At 37.3% G+C, this 24,182-nt stretch overlaps 2 protein-coding genes across 4 annotated transcripts in view; both read left to right on the top strand.

Annotated features, from left to right (window-relative positions):
• Nucleotides 1–7,317, top strand: part of LOC124160091 — a 28,591-nt gene extending 21,274 nt beyond the window's left edge. For 2 of the 3 annotated variants that reach the window (XM_046535815.1, XM_046535828.1), the window contains exon 3: nucleotides 6,844–7,317. In XM_046535815.1, coding sequence (XP_046391771.1) covers nucleotides 6,844–7,023 — 180 coding nt within the window. In that variant the 3' untranslated portion in view covers nucleotides 7,024–7,317. The remainder of the gene's footprint in view (nucleotides 1–6,843) is intronic. The other variant, XR_006865074.1, reaches the window with a different exon arrangement.
• Nucleotides 7,318–11,803: 4,486 nt separating this feature from the next.
• On the top strand, nucleotides 11,804–23,562 carry LOC124160050 (signal recognition particle 19 kDa protein). The gene is made up of 4 exons (XM_046535791.1): nucleotides 11,804–11,984; nucleotides 12,056–12,131; nucleotides 12,209–12,389; nucleotides 22,871–23,562. Exons 1-4 carry the CDS (start codon nucleotides 11,938–11,940, stop codon nucleotides 23,011–23,013), a joined length of 447 nt encoding a protein of 148 aa, XP_046391747.1. The 5' UTR covers nucleotides 11,804–11,937; the 3' UTR covers nucleotides 23,014–23,562.
• Nucleotides 23,563–24,182: the final 620 nt, after the last annotated feature.

Here is a 24,182-nt window from a genome sequence, read left to right as displayed (position 1 = left end):
AAATTTCAGTGAGCACACAATAAAATCAGCTGATACGAAAACAATGATAACTGACACAACAGCACTTTCCACACGATTCACTATTGCTAGATTCACTTTTTCACAGCTGTTCCATCCATCCTCAAATTCACCATCACCTCCCTCTGCTTTTTCCAAATATGCAGCTGAAATATCGATACTATTCCATCATAATACATGAAAGCACAGCTGTGACGTTGCCACCTACTTCATTTCCTAAACAGAGAATGAACACTGAAATTAGGGAGTCATATAATATATAGATAACATTAGAAACGAAAGCTTCTAGTTCATACAGTAAAACGATATCGTCACGAGCAATACAATAAAAGTTGATACATATTAATTCTGATATGCAACAAACAGACTTCGAAGCCTAACACATTTACGAAGAAAATCAAACATATTTAGCTTTCAATGATTATTTCGCATAGCATATATCTCACGGTAAAGGACCGATCGGATATAGGTAAATCATTGAATATTTATGTCCGATAAATCATCATTATAACAACGAAATTATGACCTAACCCACCTGTCTGACATTGGGAAATTATCACAACCACAACAAACAGCTGATTTCTTAAATGAGATTTTCAAAGCGTATTATATATTTCCAAGGTTTAATATAATTTTTAAATGTAAATAAAGCAATTATTTATAATTTCAAGTCAATATTCCGTAAAATACAGAAAAATATATAAAATATCTTCTCCCTCATTGGTTACGCAAACTGTTCAGAAAGTTTTTCATACGGGAAGAGGCGGAGCTTCCAAATAGCTCGCGCAAGAAATAGCATGCTGCTATTCCGAACAAAATTATTACTACGCTTCATTCATAATACGGGGTCGTTGCTATAATGACCCGCAGAATAGCGTATGCTATTTTTTGCAACGCTTATCCATAATAGCAGCCATGTAGTCGACATGGGCGCCGAATACCTTTACGGCAGCCGCGGCGGCCGATCGTCTTCCTACCCGGCGCGCACTTGTCCGAAATCGGAAAAAGCTGGAATGAAGTCCAAAATGACCTTTTTGGGGATAGAGACTTGAAACTTAGCGTAAATACTCATAAATTATTACCAGATATAGATTTATATGCCGTTTTACGTAAATACGACCCTTTAGTGAGATACAGAGGCCCAAACATGACCAATTTTTCAATGCCACGCGAGATATTGTTTTTCCTCAAAAATCTTTGAATTTATCCAGGTGGTTTTGCGTTGGTATGAGTTTAATGGAATAAAGAAACGCAATATTCCTTTGACCTGGTGCTTTCCCTATATTTTCAATGACTTTTGAAGATTTTGGCTCTCATCTGTCTGGTTTTACAACGCAAAATGGCCGACCCGTTTTTCACGTGAAATTTGACATAAAGTAGATATTATCTTTCGTTTACGGAAACAATAACTCGGAAAATTTGAACCACAATATAAAGTAGAGATTTCTAAAGATTACTAAGTAGAAATCTTGGAAAAAAGTTTGCGACGAAGGAAATTATAGCGATTTTTTAATCGCGCGTCAAGGCTGACCTACACGCCGCGGACCTCTGAGGCTCGGTAACTGAGGCCGATTTTTCAAGTTTTTCAAAACATTAGTCTTGAAAATCGTCGTGTAAAGCATTAATTGACTGAAAACACTAAACTGAGAATGTTGAAAAGGATTATGTATAGATCGAATAGGCCATATAGCGCATTACTCGAAAGAAAATACTAAGGATTGGATATTTTCGGAACCATCCCACGCATAAGAAATATGGCTCGGGTATTGAAGTAAAATGAAGAAATTAAGTCCGCATGCTTAAGAGACAGAAAAATGAACTGTTTCCACGAAAGGCAACAACTGATACCCTTTTTCCCTTTCCACCTTCGCCGAGGTGAGTCGCGCGGAAGGGGGAGTTTTCATATCACAAGGCATCTTTTAGCCTTTTTTATTACTGCATCCGTCCGATGTGATATTCATTTGTAGCGTTTAGTTTATTTCTTGAACTTAAAAAAGCAAGAGACTTTAACCCTGATTAAATGACGTGCGAAGTATAGAATTTTTTTGGCTCTACAAAATTCAAGTTTAGTTCTATATAGTTCGTTCGCTTCGTCCATTTGAATTCCATGAAGATTCAAGGTCCAAATAAATCGTTGATATTATTTTCAATAAAAATTCCAAAGTCTCCAAAATCTTGCAATTTTGGTAGGAAAGTACTTTCCCAGTCACACAAGTGTGTAGCAAAAGCCAATTTTCTGCAGGCAGTAATACTGTAACATGAAGATGTCAAAACCTGCTGGCTGAGCATATAGAATAATTGGATTTTCTGCTTGAGAATTTGAAAGGGCCAAATATTACATGATTCATATACTTAGTATGTAATCTTTATTATAGCTGTGAAAATTACAATACTCAGGGCTCATTATAGGGCACGATCCTCATTATATTTTCCTTTTTACATTAGGCTAGAAATTCATCATAGAAAATTGGAGTAGAATATATTGTAGTATGCATTGCTGTATTGCCTGGTTCAGAAATTATCATACTTGACTCGATACTTGCGAGTAATTTTAAACTCGACTCGAGATCAAAAAGTGCTACTTGGAAATCCCTTTTATATTCCAAAGGAGCAAATGCAGACTAGGGAGCCTGTGACAGGTATATGGTCAAGATACAGTTATGCATTTGGAAAAGTACCCAAAGTCACCATAGCAAACACTGTTGAAGCTGAAGTGGAAGCTTATTTATCAGAGATGAATGCACCACCAAATTCCTGTCAGCTGACAGAGTGAAGATGCTTTTATATCTGAGCAAAAATTTAAAGTCTGTAAAAGGAGACTAAATTTGTGAGACATTATTGATAATGATAAGATATTATCAATAAAAGATAGATATTAAAGGAGATACTTTTATTTTAAATTTAAACATGAGTGTTAATATTCAAAAGTAATACCTATCATGTAACATCACTTTTCAGGAATGTTCTGTTTTGAAATTTAGCTATTATATTTTAATTACATAGTGATGATATGAAAGATGCTTTTGTTTGACTGACTCTTTCACAGAGTAATATTTTTTAAAGTGGTTTTCTTGTTGCCTGGAATTAAGTGATATTTTTCTTGGAGCTTATGGCATCAGAATCGATGGAATCGGTAGAATCGGAATCGAAATGTCAGAATCGGAATCGGGATCGGAATCGATAAAATTTTGGAATCGACCCATCACTAGTCTCAATATATTTCTTTAAGCCGATGTCCCACAGTCAAATTTGCATCAAAATATTTGCAACCAATTTTGATACAACTGACGCGTACCGTGTTCCATGGTCAAAATTTCATCCAACTGGCTTTTGGTCCTGTCATTTGGACCAAAATTGTTTTGTCCTAATGGATAGGACAGGTTCTAAATTTTCATCCATTTGGATGAAACCAATCACTCACAGGGCATTTGACAAAAAAGCATCGCCAAGCGCTGACACAAAGGCCACACAGGTTAAACTTATTTATCGTCTGCATGAGTATTATAATTAATAAATATATGTATTATGGACACAAAAATAAACTTTGTTGTATTCCACTCAGTATGCATTAAAAACCCAACTGGTTTCCACCTTTTCAGGTCATTATCTTTATAGTAAGCCTCTTGATAAAGACCTGAAAAGGTCAAAACCAGTTGAGTTTTTAAAGGACCAAAAAATGTTCGATACTTAGTACGCGTCTTCAAACCGACTTGTCCAAGGTTGGTAACTTTAATGAAATGAAAATCGCGTAAAGATACTTAGTGGACTGTATTAACAAATATAAATGGTTCACATCACAGAATAGATACTTCTCGGTTGATGTCACACCGAACACTGCTCCTTGTCTCTGTCTCTGAGTGTGCAGCCCTCACACTAAATCATGTCACCCTTGGGCCTCCACTCCTGACCATGCCGAAGGCCCCTAACCCAGTCCTCCACTCATACATCCATCATCGCGCCCTCCATTCACCCCAACCCTAAGGTCCAAACATACCGCCCGCCAAAAGGGACTAAAATTCCCTTTTCTCATTTTGTGAAGGGAGGGGACCCAGTTTTGTGATGGGACATTTAAATGTTCCTTTTGAGTTCCGCACTGTGGCCACCCTAACAAGTCCATCAGCCCCAGGATGCACCTCGTCGATAACCTCAAGCTTCCAAGTCAATGGGGGTGTATTGTCGTCCTCGAGTAACACCACCATGCCAGGGCGAACGTTGCTGGATTCCCTTGACCACTTGGCTCGCTGTTGCAGATGTGTCAAATAATCATTTGACCAGTTCTGCTTTTTGCTTGGAGTAATTGCCACCTGGAAAGCAAACCAACTCGAGTATCGCTCAGATCTGGCTCAGGAAGGGAAGTAAAGGAAGCTCCGATGAGAAAGTGACCAGGTGTTAAGGGCAAGGGATCATTGGGATCATTTGATAAAGGTGTTATTGGTCGGGAATTAAGGCATGCCTCTATTTCAGTTAAAACGGTTGCTAGCTCTTCAAACGTTGGACAGTTGGTTCCCATAACCCTTCTCAAGTGATGTTTCACTGATTTTACTCCTGCCTCCCAGATGCCTCCGAAGTGTGGAGCTCTCGCAGGGATAAAGTGCTTGCCTTCTTGGATGCCTTCTTGAGCAATATAATCCTGTATGATGCTTGATTGTTGAACTGCTAGGATAGACTCAGCTAATTCTCGTTGTTCTCTAGCGGCACCTACAAAGTTTGAACCATTATCACTGTATATCTTGGAACACCTTCCTCGTCTTGAAATAAATCTTTGCAATGCGGCGAGGAAAGCTTGGCGTGTCATATCACTCACAACTTCTAAGTGAATCGCCTTGGATGCCAAACAAATAAATATGGTGACATAACATTTCACCTTTGTTTTAGTTCTCCATGAACCAGACTTGATAAGCAATGGCCCAGCACAATCCACTCCTGTGTTTAAAAATGGTCTTTCAGCTGTAACCGTATATTGTGGAAGTTGCCCCATAAGTTGTTTTGCTGCCTCTGCCTTCAACTTTTAGCATGTCAAGCACTGATGAATAATTTTCTTTATCAAATTCTTGCCATTGATGATCCAGTACCTTTGTCTCAGGGATGAATGTACTGACTGACAACCAGCTGACTGTTGTACCCGTATGGGCACCATCCCTCGGTCTACACCACTACTAAACTAATACCAGGCTAACGTAAATCAGGTCGTGAAATAGGTCCTCATCCGGGGAACCGTGACAGGTTGACAAATGAAAGGTCGGGACACAAGTATCAATAGCAGCATTTATTTTTAATAATTAACAAACAATTATGCAATTTAATTACCTTCATTTACAGAGAAACAGACCAAGCATGCGATGAGAATGAATATTTCGGGTGGAGAAGAAGCAAACACGAAATGACTGGCACATGTAACCCTCAAATGGAAAGGGAATAGGGAAGGGAGCATTTAGTGTGGGAAGGATTATAACTGCTAAATTGAAGGTACTGCTGCTTATTCGTGGGTTTTACATGGACAGAGGTGAGAAATTTGTTATTGACAAGAGAGATATTGACATCAAGGAAGGTAATCTGGGAATTAGAAATGGTTGAGGTGAAAGAAAGAGAGGATGAGGAATTGAGATTCCTAAAGTCAGTGAGGCAAGGGTCAAAGAAGGAATTTGTTATGGGCCACAGGTTAGGGAATGCTGAAGTATTTGAAATTTCAACAGCAATTGAGTTCAATGGAAAAAAAAGCGTGTGAAACGCATTCAAAAATGTATTTGAACATTTCCTAAGAAATATCATGGCTGAAATTATCGTGATCAGGTGGCTGATCTAATTAAATCCTACCAAAAAAGGGATTGCAATATGTATTTAAAAGTTCATTTTTTTACTCACACCTTTACTTTTTTTCCACCAAACCTTGGTGCTGTTAGTGATGTATGCAGTGAGCGTTTCCACCAGGAAAACATGGAAAATGGCACCAAGGAAAATTCAGCAATATGTTATCAGATTACTGCTGGACTCTGAATAGGGACTTGCCAAACGTTAAACATGCAAGAAAATCCTAAGAAAGAACACATTTTTTCACATTTTTAAAAATCACGATTTATTAACTGAGACGTCCTTTAGCCCTTATTTAATCTGCTTGTCCTAAGAAAACTAGATGTGATGGAAAAATCTGAGCTCAGATTTGGAATCAGCACAAAAAACACCTATAGGATCACCCAACAACATGTCTATGACAGAAAAAAAGTTTTTTTTTTGACCAGTGTAATGGAAAAATATGTTGTGGGAATTACCAATTGGTGGAAATTGTGATGTATTTCTCATGTCTCATGTCCATTCTAACTGTAGCACCATCACATATACTTCGTTTTACTTGCCTCTTACCCTTCAACATATCACAGGTGGCCCTACATGGATTGAATTACTGCTTATCCAGATCTTGTTATCGTTGAATGTGCAAGGTTTACTAATGCAACAAGATTGTAGCTTAAGGGAAAGGCATTCTATATCTACCATTTTTTCATTAATCATTAATTTTAGTAGCTATTTTTTCTCGTCTGATTGAATTTTGATCAATATTATTTGCTAGTTATATGTAACTACGCATGGGAAAATTACAGGAATATTTAATGTGTATTAATTATAAATTGCCTTGACCTTGATCAAGCTTCAATTGTCATAATGCTTGAAATATAGTTCATATAACTCAGTTATCAATTTTCCAGAGATTTTTATAAGATAATTTTTAATAAAATAGACAAATCCTTTGCTGTGACAAATTATCGAAAACTGAGGTTATTAATTATGTACTGTGAAATATGTATACTTTATTTAGTGATCTTCAATTTTCAGGTTGTCGATGTACCTGATTCCAGAGAAGCTGTGGCTGCGTGCAAGCACTATTGGAACAGAGGAGTTATTTTCACCATTTCTTCTATTATGTTTTTACCTGTAACCTTGAAAAATTTGAGTAAGGAAATTTATAAGCAAGTCTCTGATAATATATCAGGCAGTGCACCTTCCAAAAGCTAGGTTTTATTTTAAGTTGAGAGTGAACATTAGAATACAGTAATGTATTTCGTTGAAAGAGAAAATGTTTTAGGCAAAAAGAATTGGATTTATGTGCGTTAATATTAAAATTTTACACTGTCAGAATTTTTTCCAAAAATGTATTAATTTTACCAAGTGAAAGGTGTGTAGAATATCTTAATTGAAGTCTACTATACTAAAAATTTCATTATCAATCTTCTGAAAATTATTCTTTTATGTTGATAATAATGCTGTGTGAGTAGTTGAATTAAATGTTTAATAAAAATTGAAAATATATATATTGTTGTCATTATTGTGCTTTTTTATATTCATCTAATTGTGGATTTCTGATGATCAGGGTTCACATGAATAATTATCTTTAAAAGAGTATTAAATGATGATAAATTAAATTTTAATAGGATTTTTTTATTTAACTCAAATGTCTTTGAATTTAAGGTGATCCCTTCTGCAATAGCTATTATTATTCAATGCTGTCATTGCAGCAAAAGCTATTATTATAAATGCTATTTCCATTATCACAGTGAACAGTTTTAGTATGATCAATATTTTTTTCCTATTTTAAAGACAAGTAAATAGGGTAGTTTCCTTCATCAAAGAAAACGAAAGGCATCGATTGCGATTCGTTACCCACCATTAGTGTATTCATAATACAATAATTATTTGGTTTTTGAAATACCGGTTTAGACGAATGGCAAGGGTCAAATTTTATCCTCATTTGAAAAAGGCCAGATTGGCGCCCATGCGATTCCACTCCGCATGACGTCACAGGGACCTAGTTTCTACACGAGAGGATAGGAGTTATACATCGTCTGAGGTTACCAATGCATGCATGAGGCACAGAGCTCAGGGAAACATGTCTTAATAATCACCTATTAAAACTGGCTAAGTTCGGAAAGTTTTCTTCGTTTGATAAGGTATTAATAAACCTTTTTTAAGCCAAGCGCTACCATCCAGCAAGGTACTCAGCTATCCGCTAGCATCCTGCGACGTATCAGCGCTAAGCCTCGCCTCAAGGTCACCTCACCGGGCGGGAGGGGGAACCAGAAATACGACGTACGGAGATATTTCCCGGCATTCATACTTCAGCATCGCGTTTTCGCGCGCTTGAAAATTTTCACTTTTCATTTAATCGCGAAAAATAGATGTTGTCATTTAAAAATCTAAAAGCGTGAAATACGTACTCCAGGAGTAATAATCTTTCGATTAAAGCAATAAAAAAATAATAGGAAACCACCCTATTATAGGCTTTTTCTAATGCATTTATACGTGCAGTATTTATATCCTCTTAGTATTTATCTGTGTGTCCAATTATGTATATCATTTTAATTGGGTCCCCATTTATTGTGAGACTGCTGGACAAATGTTAAATGTGAAAGAATCTTCATCCTACATTGTCTCTATATTCATTTGCTGTTGTTCTAGTCCATCAAAATTAAAGCTTGTTTGCAATGGAAGTTACAGCTGGTGATCATGGCTATAAAGCAAAGATTGAAAGCGTTATTGGGAAGTCTTGTATGTCTCACCTTATACAGCAAAAAATCCTGCTTTTGTTGGTGTGAGACCGCCTGCCACGAACATTTTGGGAAACTTATCCATTATCAACATTTAAATGTGAATTGTACTAATATCGGGCAACCTACCTATTCATTCCATTTCATTAATGAATTTATGACGTTGAAGCTATTTGTATATTTGCACAAATATTGGTGACTATTTTTTGTTATTCTATACATATCACTCATGTCCTGGTACCATTAAAAAATTAGTATGTATTGGTAATTTACTAACAAAGAGACTATCTCTAGTATTGTGCATATAATTTCACCTTTAAGAATTTATTTATTGATAAAAATGCATTCTGTAGCCTATGGTTTATAAAAATCATCTTCAATTAATGGAGTTGTTCACTCAGACCTGAAATCTATATTTAATAAGAGTTAATCGCATCATTCAAGTTTGGTTCATTAGGTCATTCATATAGACCTGAGCCTTGTAGGAAAGAATAACTCAGTTGAGTGTAAATAACAACAAACCATGCTAGACGAATGTTTGAGCCCAAGAAGTAGTAGAGAAGCATTGAGCTGCTCATACTTTCAGGCTACCTCATAAAATTTTATTTCTGCTATATCAATGTACTTTTTTTTAAAAATGTTCATATTATATTTAGCAGTTATCAATTTTTATCCAATTCCAGATATCATTTATTTTTGGTTTATCGACCTCCGTCAGTGAAGAGTGCCTGATCTAATATATAAAATTCTCGTTTCACAGTTTTTTGTAGCCAAACTCTTCCGAAACAGCTGGACTGATTCCTATGAAATTTTTTGTGTATATTATGTAAGTCTGAGAATAGGATGTAAACTATTTTTTATTATTTCACAGGGCCCATCAGGCCCTGGATTGGGTCCTGAAACATTTCTATAAGAAACACATGTTAAGTTCATTAGTAATGCCTGCAGACCTTTTTTCTTTTGCATATTTAAATTAGTTATAATGGTCACATTTAGTTGAAACATATGCTATTGGAAAGAAAAATAAATGCACATTCTTATTCTTGCAATCAATTTTTATTTTCTCGTGATATATGGTGAATTTTGAAAAAACATTCATAAAAATGAAGTAAGATTGTGTGCTTTCCCGGCAAATAGACTTAGTGAAGAGTTTTCGGAATCGCCACCGGGTCCGGAACTGCCGACGTTTCAATGCCCGACTCGGCCATTTTCCTCAGGGCAGCGAGTGTCGAGTGAGAAATTTAACTTCCTTATATACAGTCACTCTAGTGGTCAGGTGACTGCTGATTGGCTGTCGTCAATGGCAAGCTCTGATTGGCTGGGATGTTGGTGATAGTTTTGCCTACCTTTTGGATAGTTTTGAGCACAGGTTTCGAAGCGTTGCTCAAAGCATATTCTGAATCTCTGTTGACGGTATTCTTGGCCAGTCTAATTTCAATAGACTCTTTGATGAGTCAATCCCAAAAGCCATGGATCGGCAGAGCATCTTTGTGTTGTCAAAGTTAACTGTATTTCTCATCCCATCCAATGCTCTGCGATGGCTGACTTTTCGGGCTGTCCTAGGCAGAGGTGGCACTTGTGGCATCTGTAGTGCAGCCCGTCTCACCAATGTATATCTTCCCACACCCACATGGGACTTGGTAAATGACACGTGTCTTCAATCCTACCGGATCAGAGCGCGCCGCTGACGACAGCCAATCAGCAGTCACCTGACCACAAGAGTGACTGTATATAAGCAAGTTAAATTTCTCACTCGACACTCACTGCCCTGAGGAAAATGGCCGAGTCAGGCATCGAAACGTCAGCAGTTATGCAGTTCCTGACCCAGTGGCGATCCCGTGAACTCTTCACCAAATTATAAAAATGCTGAAATTTTATCGTTTTTGGCTTACTGTCTCATGGACGACCGTCAGTATTGTTTGTTTAGTTTGACATCTCTATTATTGATACAGATAGCGATACCAACTAAGCTGTAAGTTATCCAGCGGAGTTTTCTAACTCATTGGATTTGCCAGGCATGCCATCGCACTGCTTACAACTGAAGGTTGGATCTCCAATTATTTTGCTTCATAATTTGTACTCACCATGGCTGTGTAATGGCACATGATTAGTCATTAAAAAATTGATGAAAAACGTTGTCAAAGCCAGAATTTTGAATGAAATGTTCCAAGAAAAAGATGTATTACTACCACGAATTTGCCATTTGAATTCAAACAGGTTTGATTTCCAATTAGATTGGCATTCGCAACGATAGTCAATAAGTCTCAAGGCCAAATGATGTCTGTTTGTGGCTTAGAATTGGGTACACCGTGTTTTTCACGCGGACAATTATACATGGCATATTCTCGCATGGGTAAACCATCCAGATTGTTTGTGTTGGCTAAAGATGGACTCCAAAAATATCATGCACCCCATTGCATTAACTGACTGATATTATTTCTTTTTTTAACTGTAATAATTTGTTAAATAGATGTAGTATTAAATGTATTAAGATAATAAAAGTACAATGAATAAAAAAAAAGAATGTTTGATGCTTTATTATTTTTGAAGGTCTTACCATCGTTTATAGTGCACCATTCCTCTTTGAGTCATATACCACATCCCCACACATTTACAATAAGTTAGTTCTTTTTTATTTTAACTACCAAATTATTCACTAGAGATAAATTACACAGCAAAAAAAGTTTGCCCAGTCAGCTACTTCTTATTAAAATTCGATATTACTGTACGCACTATTTTTATGAATACAATATGTAATTGCAAAGTCGTAAAACTCACCATTTTGAACCATTAATCTGAAAATTTTCTGGAGGAGGGTCCCTGCAACTCCCACTTACCCTGGCGGGTATGCAATGCCCCCACACCTCGTATTAGTTGCGCCTTAAAACCCCCTAGCCGTAATTCCTAGCTGCGCCCCTATTCGTCAGTATCAACCAAACTACAGGATTTGCGATTGCTTTCATGACAGGTTCATCATCTGGCAATAAAGAATATGACACCTTAGACCTCGAAAAAAAAACTTCCTCTCCATTTTAAATATGCATCCTGAAATGACTACGAACACTCGAAATTTGAAACCCCTGTAATATAACGGAACCCAAAAGCCTTAATCGACATTTAAAGCCCGTGAATTAGCTCCTCAATGCATTAAAATTGAGGACATAGGACGAACCCCTGACAGTATTCAAATTTGGCGGAAATGTTTCTCACGATGAGCTGGCTTGGTTTTCGATCTTCATTTGTGTGCATGTTTTGGGTCGATGGTTGACATCAGCCACGAATGTTTAGAATGGTTTAGAAGTGGGCATCGGGCATATGTGGATGCTGTGCGTTTTTCTAGAACTTCTAGAATCACTGGTGAATTTGTGGAAGTGATACCATCACTATGTCCGCCATGTGGAATCCTGATAAAAGACACAGTGATAGAGAAAGGTTACTTATAATTACTTTTGACCGAATTAAAATTTTCAGGATTAGTTATAAAAAGTTGCGTTGTATTTCAGGTGGATATGTGTTTACCCAGCGTATATAAACAGCAAAAAAACTATCGCAGAGGGTAGAAGAATATCAAGGGATAAGGTTTGTGCTTTGAGATAATGCAAAAATCATTCGCATATGATCACACCGCGATAGTTCATTTTTCTCAATTATTGCAGTGTGTCGAAAACCCTACCCATCAAGAGATTCGCGATGTTTTGGCCGCGGCAGGTATGAAAGTGGGTGTGGAAAATAAATATTACAGCAGAGAAACGAGCAAAGAAATACTCTACCGGGGGCGAATCAGGGTGCAGCTTAAAAGCGATGATGGCTCACCATGCAATCCTGATTTTCCGACCCGTAAGTAAATTATATGGCCCTGATATAATTTTTGTTTTTTTTCCCCGGCGAACAATTGAAGCAAAGGTTTCTCGGGTTTCGCACCGGGTCAGATCCTACATGTCTCCTTCCAACGTTTCGATGTGCTACTCGCCCATCGTCTTTAGGGATTCAGGAATCCAAATATGACCCTCTTTTTGGTTCTGGTTCAATACTGTTTATGTTACCATCCCATACTCTGTTTGCCCCTACTTTTTAGTAGCGTAACGCAACGACTTGAGAGAAACCGTAGCTCCACAAGTATGAGGAAAGACGGAAAGTGGACATTTTATCTTGCAGTGTAAATATATTGTCCCGAGATTAAATCACGACGGAAAGAGACAGTGTAAATGAAGTTATTCTTATCTCTCGGTGTAACCTATGCTCTAGTACGTAGTAAATAGAAGAATATTTACGTGACTACTTCACATTACCTGGATTGAATGTGGAATATAGGCGAGTATACGATTTAAAAAAGGCACCAGAAGGGTACCCTTTCTGCGAATTCTTGGCAATTTTATGTTTACCTACTCATTCGCACTATAAATTGTTCACATTGATAAATTCTCACGAATGTAGTGGATTTCTCCATTTTCGGGTTGTCGCCGCGTTTCGTGGTCATAGGTGACGACAGTTTCGCCAGGATTCCACCAGGCGTCTTCAGGTCGAAGTGGTGCTTTCCGTGTTTTTGCCGCGTATATATGCTCCCTCCTGGCGGCCGCGGTGTTGTTGGCCCTTGCTGCTTCGCCGTGATTGATTGAATTTCTAAACATTCTCTTCCAGGCGTTGGTTGTTATGTATCCGTCTTCTCTATTAAATTTTTTGGGCGAAAGCGATGATTTTCTCTTCTTCAAATATTATATTATGTCCAGGCTCACCCCATGCATGCTCGGCAACTTCTGAGAGGTCGAATTTCTTGTTCTGCGTGGTCCTCTTGTGCTCCTGCTGGCGGATCTGCATGTTTCACCGATGTGTGCTTTACCGCAAGAGCAGAATCCTGGTGAAACTGTCATCACCTCTGACCACGAAACGCGGCGATAACCCGAAAATGGAGAAATCCACTAATTCAAGGGCCACAAAATGTCAGACGAAAACCTAACAAATGTGCGGGGGTACGCCCAAAAAACATCACCAACAATTATCAAAATACTGTACTGGTTAAGGTAGGTGTCCATGGAGTACTTAAGAAATATTCTGGTAGCTTTCCCTTCCTTCATGGACTTCTCTCTTCAGTTCACACTAAGGCCTGCTCCTTGTCATTCTATTGAAAAATCCCAAATCTCTTCCTTCCTCTCTCTTGTTTACCCAACATTATATCCTCAAACACTGCTTTCAACATCACCTCCCCCTTAAGTACTTGTGTCATTGGTAACTTCTGCACCTCATCTAGAAGCTGCCCCTCCTTACCCACCATGTCCTCATTCTTCCTCCTCTATGTCCACTACACCTTCTCAATTCTTCTCCAGACCCACATCTCGAACACCTCCAGTCTTCTCTTGTTCTCCTTCCTAAGTATCCCCATTTCTTTGCCACAAAGCACTTCTCTCTAGATCAGACTCTTCCTAACCAATTCTTTAAACTCTTACATAATCATCCTCTTATAAATGACTTCCTGTTTTTGAACGCCTCCTTTGCAAACACAATTCTCTGCCTCATATCATTACTGCTGTATCTGTTTTCCTCTAATGTTCTGCCCAAATAGTTGAATTGCTCTACCTGCTTAAGTTTTTCCCCACCTACTTTTACCTCGAGTCTCACATTCCTAGCTTGAGATGCTTTGCAAAACCTTATAACTTTGGTCTTCTTGTGATTAATGTTCATGCCATATTCATTGCAATGCTTGTCTGAGAGCCTGCAACCCCCTCACTGACTGGCTAATCAATGCCTGACCGAACCTTACTGATTTAGATATCATTTCCCCCCACTTTTACTCTAGCTTCTCACTCATTCCACTCTTATCCTAGAGAATCTGTTTCTGAAGGAGCTCTCCTCTCCTCAGCATGCATGTTAAAAAGCAACAGTGATAGTGGACAGCTTTGCCTCACTCCTTGGCCAATGCTGGCCCACCCATATTCTCTGTCAGCAACCTGCACTAGTGCAGTCTGTGCCATTTACGGATTACAGATGAGTTGCCTATCCTTTCAATCGACATTTATTTTCTTTAGTATATCCATGTGTAATAGTGTGATCCATATGAGTGTGTGATAGTCAAGTGTGGAGTGTTCACGAAGGAAAGAAGTACAGTGACAAGATATTAAAGAAAGTCTAAATCCTAGCTGATAATCTAAAAAAACTATGTCTCTCGGTACTTCTTCTTCATCAATAGAACAAACCATTTACCATTTTTTTGGCAATCTACTGCCTATTCCCACTCCTTTTCCAATTTTAACTTTACTGATGTTTGAAATATGTTTAATTCACTTTCCGTTAAAAAAGCAACTGGCCAGGACAATATAATTAACACTCAGTTAAGATATGCCAGCTGATCTTCTAAATTCCTTTTTCTTCTTTGCAATCTTTTCTACCACTGTTACATGTCAGTACAATCACAGTGACATCATGGCAGGGGGACATTAACATTATCAAACCTAACTCTTACTTAAAATCAATTCACATTTGGACATGAACATGGAAAATTTAAATAAATTAGAGATGTGTGAATAGTATCCGTGAATACTTTAATACCTCGAATACAAGAAACTATTCAATATTCGAGATCTCAAATAATTACGCTAAAGGTACGCTCTCAAATACTTTGAATTTTGCACCCTACACTGTCCCACGCACGTCATTGGTAGATGAATTGGAAAAATGTAGAGACCTCTAGTCGTTTAGTGCATGCAGTGCCGTTTTAGGCAAGTTGACGAACTACATCAAATTTGCAGATTAGAGCGGTGAAAAGAGTTCAACGTGGGGAACCAAAAATGATCGGGTGAAAAAATCCTAAAATCCCCGGTTTCCCCCACCAGGAGAACCTCAGTGCCGTGGGATAGTAACTACATAGCACCATTCCCAAAATCCGCTACTCCTTCCATCCATCAGCCCTCGGCCCCTCCTCTGACGCTTTCCTCCTCTCCGATATCAAACAAAAGTCCCCAGCTCGCACAGGGTTCGTATTACGAAGACCATAAATCAAAAGCTACAAAAGGAAATATCAAATTACAGGAGAATAGTAGAATGGTGTTTCACCCTTTCATCTTTCTCCCCCACTGACCTATTTCTGCCTACCTGCTTCGAAGTTCCCCGTTTCTTGAGGTCAACTGCTGCATGAGTCATCTATTAGCCCAAAAGGTGTCTAACAATGACTTTCGGCAATTGATATTACACCTTTATTGGATTGAAATATTAGTAATGTGCGCATAATTTAAAAAAGAATAAGACCAAACAAGACCCATTTCAGCATTTTACGCAAGGAAATAAACGTCAAAGTACAACCGAGACTTAGCATTCTGGCGAAACTCGATATCCTCACAGCTGAGCTTCCCGGAAGTTGATGCAGTATTTTTTTCTGAAAACATATGTCAAGTTAAAATTTATGAGGTATGCTATATGTCTATTGTCACAGTCGAAGGGATATTTTCTTAGGATACTTGGTTTCTCCCTGATAGCAATTCGAATTCATCTTCTAGAACTTACAAAGATGGACTGATAATAATTAAGGAAGAAGAAAATCTGGTGGAGAAGCGTGTGTATTTTGCAAAACGCCTCGGATTGTCCGCTAGCACTTCACAGTAGGAGTGGGGGTAAAGCGAGCTACCTGTTGAAAATAAGAAGTTGGATGAAGCCGAGTATCAGATGGGCGTGCCGCTGAAATGGCGTTTGGTAGATATGAATGTATACATCAGACAGAAATCTATTGTAGCAGCTTGTTTATGCCGAGATGGCATGAAATCATTTTTTTGCGAGGTGGTGTGTCCCCTTAGGATATTTGAGAGAGATGTTAGTTGAATCAACTATATGCCCAAATTGTTTCCATAAAATTAAAATATTCCATTAATCAGCTAAATTCCAGTTTGAATCCTTTAAAAGAAATCACAATTAAATGCCAAAATCCTGAGTTTCCTGTTGCATAGTTAACCTAGTCAAACATTTCCGCATTCATCGTATTTTTTTTCGTCTATCCCCTTGAAAAACGATAGATCGAGGTTCCACTGTATACCATTTTATTTATGCGTTCATCAATGGAAATAGAAGAAGAAACGTACGTTTAATATGCTTTGCGCAATTCTAGTATTCGAGGTATTCAAAAATTCGAGTAATGATTTAATATTCGAGTTCAAGAAATCTGCTATTCAACCCATCTCTAAAATAAATGCCTCTAAAAGCACACACATTTACTTCTCATGCAGGCGCAGGTGTGCACCATAAATGACACTTATCATCAGCAAACAACAAATACCAAGAGAAACTTCTGTCAAATTTCTTAGTGTCTTTAGGCAATAAATTAACTTACCATAATCACCTGAAATATTGCACTGACAAAGCAATAGCAATCTCATCATTGTCCTCCCACTGGTCTTCACTCTCCCACTGCTTTAGAATAAATCTATAACACCGTTATGCAACCTACCCTCCTATAAAGACGCGTAATCTTTGCAATTAATATGTATATCAATTAGATAAAAACTAGATACACTTCAAAATCGCTCTGTATTCTCCTAAACCTTTTCACATTGATTATAATCTCCGATATCTGCCCATAAGTTCCATGCAGTAAACAATTTCATTTATAGGTTAGTTCGCAACTATCCAGGTCCAAAGTCAAGGCTCGGGCAACCAATAATATGTACTTTAATTTCAGACTTTTGGAATTATGACCCATCAATTCTAACTACATACACACTGCCTAAACAAATTACTCTCCGATGAGTCTTTACTATTTATGTCTTTAATTCTTATAGCTTTTAAGTCAATTTTTTTACATAGTATTAGGTCAATTATTTAAAATATTTAATGTTGCATTATAATGTGCAAAATTTAATGAAATGGAAAAAAATTATGAAATTGCTACTTCCAATGAAAAAAGAAATAAAAATTAAAATGTATTAAAAAATATCCCAAAAAGGCAAAAATAATAAATAGAAGTCTCTAAATTCTGTTGTGTTAAGAGGTATGTTCTGTTTTTCTGATTTTAGTCAAAATTGTTAATTTTAAGTTTCTGATTGGACAAACATAACATTTCACTCACAACACAGACAAATGCGCAAAATAATAATAAAATTGTTTACTGGCTGGTTGGAGTTAACTTAGTTTACGAGGACAGCTGTAATGCGCTTCCAGCGCACGTAATACTGTGAGATTAAAAATAGGCAGATTTTAAAATTGAAAGGCAAGACATGCAAAATTGTTGCATGAGCTAGGCCCGTATTCTTAGTCAACCCTGTAGGGTCAACCGACCCTGGATACGTCATCAGCCTCTAGATAAAGCGATCTCGCCCTACATATGCCACATCAAGCCCTAGGCCGTTTCTGGAACTAAATGAGCCCTACTTGATGCGGGGTACCCGAACCAGCCCTACATTCTACAAAAACATGGCGGCCAAATATTGTCTGCTAATCACTTCGATTAAAGAATCTACGTTGTAATGCATATGATGCGAGACGAGCTCACACGAACTATTTTAAAATGTACAGAAACACAGCAGAAAGGTAATAATACTTCTACATTATAACCACCAAGGTAAATAAATTATAAAATTAACTAAACTAATAAGAACAACATAGGGGTATACATGAACCTTCTTTCTACGAATATATATTGATATTTTTCACGTTTGGCACTTGGTATACTTTTGGGAAACCAATACTTCGTTTACGTATAACCATAGAAAACGTATTTTCATGCCACTATCTGCCACATAATAAACTTAATTATGGAAGGTGAAAGCAATTGACGAAACTTGATGATGCAATGTAAGTTCCTTCGTCAATTATCACATTTGCTCCGCTCCGTACTTATTACTATCTTGTACAGACCACTTTTGAAGTAATTTTAAGGCAATGAGGTTCTACTTTTGGCTCGATATGAGAGTATTTGTAGTGATAATTAAGGTACTGACACAACCTGGCGAATTGAATTTTTTAATTTCAGGTAAAAATTTTGCTCAGTTGCCCAGTTTCTGCTTTGATGTTATTTTAGCATCAAAATGATTAGGATTCTTCAAATATGAGAAATCGGTAACTACTGTTGCAATTGTAGTAGTGTTCTGGATACAATACATTAACAGTCCTATTGTTTGTATTTCTTTGATTTCTTTCATATTAGATTTGCTTTAAATATGATAAAAAAATTATTTGCTTAAGCTGCTCCTACAAAGAAAGTAAGTTGCCAGTAGTTATGAAAGAATATACACCTTCAAAGATTATGGGCTACTTAGGTCAAGATAATGCAAATTACACGGGCTAGAATTTTTGTGGTCAGGATCATTTTCCTCCAATAAATATGGTAGTTTCCTTCATCAAAGAAAACGAAAGGCATTGATTGCGATTTGTTACTTAACATTAGTATTTTCATAATATACAAATTATTTGGTTTTAGAAATCCCAGTTAAGAGGAATGTTAATGGTCAATTCCTTATTTGAGAAAGGCCAGATTTGCACCCATGCGATGCCACTCCATGAGTAGATAGGAGTTTTACATCGTCTGAGATTACCAATGCATGCATGTGGCACAGAGCTCGGGGAAACATCAATGCCGGGAAATTTGTATCCCCTAGAATGCCGGGAGGGTGTCATTTTGACACCCATTCTTTAATAAGCATTTAACGTTGCAGATTAGTTTTATTTTGGAGTAGATAGTGTCAACTTTTGTTTAATACTGATTTTTTGCCCTAATATTAAAAAAAAACTTAATGTTTTAATAGAGTACCACTGAAGTAAAAATTTTTTTACAAAAAAATACTCTCCTGGAATGTGGCATCCATCGAAAAGATTGCGCTGAAACGTCGGAGGACGCATGAAGGTGTAATAATACCTATATATAATCATTGAATACTTTTTTATAAGTATTTGTTGTTCACTGTAACTGGTTAAATTTTATGTGCATAAAAAATTAAAATGAATACGACAGGATTGAATAGATAGAAAAAAATGATTAGGACATTGTTTTTCTTTTTATTATTATTGTTAACTTTTTCATTAATTTTTCGTCATAGAAGTGTGCTTCAAAAGACGAAAATTAAAATAAAACCATTGCGGTCACAAAACTACGAAATTTAAAAAAAATAAAATACAAAAACCTCGTATGAACCCAAAAAGAAATCGAATGCTTTTTCATACAGACTTACGAAAAGCTTCATCAAAATAGTAGATTCTCTACATTCTCGCACTTTTGGTCTGTTTTGGCCTTAGGTTTACTGACTTTTCACTAAGCTTACAAAAAGCAACAGTTCTGTTTTCGTTGCATTTTATCTATACTTGACAATCCCTAGTCAGTTCTGGATTTGGTTGCCAGATATTCGTTGACTCGATGTAAGGGAAAGCAAGCTATTCTGATAAATTTTGTAAAAATAATTCGGGACATCTTTTGTGAAGTTATTTCCTTATATATAGTATTCAGGAATTTATAGTGACCAAGTCAAAAGTATTCTGGAAAGAAAAAAACAGGCAATCGCCTGGTTCTAGTTCTGACCAAGTATTTCCACCCCATCTGATCAATAATATTTACTTCAAAGTTGATCTCATTACAACACCTTACTGTTTCGGGCGATTTCTTAGAGTTGTAACTAATGTCAATATGAGGGCGAAGAGATCATAGAACAAGAACACATTTTTTTCTGTTTGCCCTGATGAACAGTAAGTGTTACGTCACCATTTTTGTTCAATTTAGTTGATTACAACTCTTCCCGAGAAGCTTTCATTTCACCAGGTATTTCCCTTCTTCCCTTATTTACAGTTCCCGAAAGGCAAGTACCCTTTTGTTTCGAGCAGAGCTAGCAAAAGTGATGTGAAACAAATGCTAGTGGTTACATTCCTGCCCTTGCTCATGTAGGGTTGCATACATTTCAATACAGCATGATCTGAAACGCGATCGCCAGCTTGACGAGAGCCGTCCTTGACGCCTCTGGTCAATCTGGAAGTTAAGGAATCAGTTTACCAAACACATGCTGTCTTTATATACTGCAAACCAGTATTTATGCCCATACTTATCAGGCTTTGGTGCCATGAATTGCTTGAATGGACATCTAGCTTTGCTTGGAAACAGCTGTTCGTCAGTGGTTATGTTAGGCCCAGGTTATGATTCCTTAGCATGGCCATCTCCTTCTTACGATCTTGAACAAGGAGTTGACGTCGCCTTGAAGTCTACCCAGCGCCCCATCCACGTCGGCACACCATGTCACGACCACGCACAATTTCTTTTCTGTCCGATAACCAGTGCAGATCCAGTAGTTCAATTATATTTACATGCGTATTGTAAAATAAATATGTGCATCTTTCGTGATTAAATTACTAAACTGAAATATACAAAACACTGAAACTGACCGTGCTCACTATTTTCATCATTTTTGGATGATCTAAAATGGACCTCCTGTGCAACCCAATCGTTGCCCGATTCAACATCTCCATCAGACGCTTTCTCCGACACGTCTCCAGAAATATCGTTTAGTATTTCAATACTTTGCTCCGTCGTAACACGTCTATGCAGTGCCATTATCAAGACAGAACTGCCGAGGCAAGTCAAGCAGCAGGTCGCGACCATAGCGTCCCAGTCCGCCGAACACGCGCGCGAGCCAGGCAGCCGAACACAGAGGCTCGGCAGCAGCTAACTGCATTGTCGCGCGCGTCACTTTACTGCAATGTTTCAGGGCATATAAGAGTCACCTCGGTAAAAAAATTAGCTGCTTTCAAGGCGAATCATTTGCAAAAGGCAGCGGAATATACTTACCTTACTAGCTACTAAACTTTTGAAAAAAGTAGTATACAGCCGATGCTCATTGAAATTATGTAAGACAAACAATCATGAAGGTAATGTACTACACTAAAATATACTATACTATACATAAAGGTACCTCACATGAAGATAATGTACTACACTATACTAATTTGACAAATAATTATCAAGCCGCATCCCACGAGACACCTAAACCGAAGAAAGAAGTGATATAATATACTGGGTGTCAAAATGACACCCTCCGGCATTCAAGGTAAATTTGAATTTTTGAGACGAAAAAAATTAGGGGGGACATCCCTTTTACTGTCGTTTTGTTAAGATCTAAAAATGAATAAAAGTCACGAAAGATTTTTCTCTACAACACTCTCTAAGGGCCAGCTCCGTAAAAAATGTACGCGTAGGGTGTCAAAATGACACCCTTCGGCATTCTAGTGTTAATAATCACTTATTTAAAATGCATATGGTCGGAAAGTTTCCTTCGTTTGATAGGGTATTAATAATCCTTATTTAAGCCAAGCTCTACCTGCTAGCAGCCTGCATCGTAGCGCGTTCATAGCCTCGCACCCAGGTGGTCTCACACAGCAGCAGCCAGACATAACAAAGGCTTTTCCCAGCATTCATACTTAGCCGTCGTGTTCTTGCGTGCTTGAAAATGTTCACTTTTTATTTAATAGCGAAAAATAGATAAGTGTGAAATACGTCCTCCAGGAGTAATAATATTTCGATTTCGGCAATTTAAAAAAATAGGAAACTACCCTATTAACACAATCAATTTTTTTTTAAATTTCATTGGATGAGAGACTGATTATTAAATATATAGATATTTAATTAGAAACTGACTAGGAAAAGTTTCATTGAGATACATTGTATGTGTGTTATGTTGCCATCTAATAATTTGAATGAATCTATATTGCACCAAATCATTTTAAAATATTTAATTTAGGCTTAAGGGCAGTGCTAAAGTTTATTTCCATGGAGAAGGTGTTGTTTCTGGAAAATTGGTCTTTCCACCTGGAAAATGCTGTAAAAGGTGAAATTATGTTTCCTGTGGTTTCTACCTTTGCACAATTGTCTTGTTAGATAGCTGGACGGTGAGTTGCATGTATGTGTTGGAAATTGTCTAGTAGAAGAATGTGTTTCATGAACCTCTGCCATGAGGTTACATGACCTCAAGTGGAGAGAGTATTCATGACTCTTAAACCTATGCGACTGTATTCTTTTTTCTTCAAATTCATTAATGAATTTCAATTTTTCAAAGTTCAAAATATCTATGTATCTAAACCGTATTTGGTATCTTTTTGACACTTTATATTACACTTCTTAAAAAATGAATGGTGGAGGAGTTATATTGGTGATGAAACTACTATTTATGGCACTCACTGAGTTATTTCAATAAGAGGATATTTACGGCCACTGGCAGAGCTCTGCCAAATAATAAAATGGGAGACAATGCTGGTTACAGTGGAGTTAATTAAATAATAATATTCATGGCTTAAAAGATAAGTTATGCCTTGATAATCTTTGTTCTTTAAATTGTTAATTTTTACAAATGATAATTTTCTTTTTCTGGCAGGTGATTCTGTATTGGAGTATGTTGGTAAAATGATTCCAAAGTTAAAAACTCGGTCACAAAAACCAGGTAGCAGTGACCAAAGTCAAGCTCAGCAGCAACAGGGTGGTGGAGGTCGCAAAAAAGGAAAGGGAGGAAGACGATAATAAGAGTCATCTGTTATGTTTTTTTCACTTTGTGTTGTGAGTGTATATTACAAATTTTATATCAAAAAGTTCATTTTATTTTGCTATTCTCCCACTGTGGTGCCTCATGGTGCATGAAACTAGCTCATTTTATGCTTTTGAATCACCAGTATAACTAAGCAAACCAGAGATTAGTTTGATAGAGCTAATCCTAATGCTCTTATCAGCAATTTGTCAATGGTAGTAAATTTAACCCCTTTTGAGATGCTGGAGTTCTCGCCTTAGCATGACTGCTGTACTGAGCCCCAAGAGACTCTTCCGCCCCCTCTTTACGGAGCATTTTTGCAGGACATACATTAATAAAGATCTCGCTGATAATCACGCGCTCTCAGCACTAACCTTTTTTGACTCTTCCTAGTGGGGACTCCAAGGGTAGTTGGGCTCCCTCCTTTTGGGGTTTATAACCCTACCAGCGGCATTGGTTTGCAGTCAATCATGCATCGTTTATATGAATTAGCTGTATGGATACATAACTGATGTTGGCATATAAATTGTAAACTTCGAATTGAATTCATCGTTTTATTCTGAGAGTTTTGAAAGAAGCTCCACCGTCAATATTAACGCATTTAATGCAGCAACAATTTTCATGTTGATGTTTATACTGAAATCGAGATATAAGTTAATATTTATTATAGAATTTTGTTTCAAAATTGTAAACGCTGCTCAAAAGACAAAGAATGCAAGTCTTAGTTTATATTTGTTGAGAAAGGAACAAATACTTATTTCGAAAACTGACTGAATGAACAATTGAATGACAGCGGTTCCTTACCACAAATAGGGGTAATATAAGATGAGGGGTCTGGGTACCTGCTTCTGGATTTCGAGGGTATGGCATAAGTCCTGCTTTGTTGGGTCCCAAAACTAAGACTTCAAGAACCTGTGACCGCCATTAAAGGGGGAGAGCACTAGGGGTGTCATGGTGCAGGAATGCAGTTCCGGCACTGGTTAACGGAAGACATAATGGTCAAATAGCACTTCAATCAATTGTTGCCTAAAAATTACTAATGTACTCATTCATAACCAAAACAAAAAAAATTATAATAAAATAACTTGCAATAAAAAAAGTATTAATTCACTTCTAAAAAAAGTTAAGGAAAGTGCATTCCGGCACTGCCAACTTTGCCGTGACG

Source organism: Ischnura elegans, chromosome 1 (assembly GCF_921293095.1).
Source record: "Ischnura elegans chromosome 1, ioIscEleg1.1, whole genome shotgun sequence".
Classification (NCBI taxonomy): Eukaryota; Metazoa; Arthropoda; class Insecta; order Odonata; family Coenagrionidae; genus Ischnura; species Ischnura elegans.
This window is presented reverse-complemented; position numbering and strand designations above follow the sequence as displayed.

What these genes read in the sequence shown, in the direction of transcription:
- LOC124160050 (XM_046535791.1), top strand. Translation starts at nt 11,938, where the DNA reads ATGTCCGCCATGTGGAATCCTGATAAAAGACACAGTGATAGAGAAAG. An exon ending in AGACACAGTGATAGAGAAAG is followed by an intron (nt 11,985 to 12,055) that starts GTTACTTATAAT and finishes GTTGTATTTCAG; the next exon opens with GTGGATATGTGTTTACCCAG. An exon ending in CAATCCTGATTTTCCGACCC is followed by an intron (nt 12,390 to 22,870) that starts GTAAGTAAATTA and finishes TTTTTCTGGCAG; the next exon opens with GTGATTCTGTATTGGAGTAT.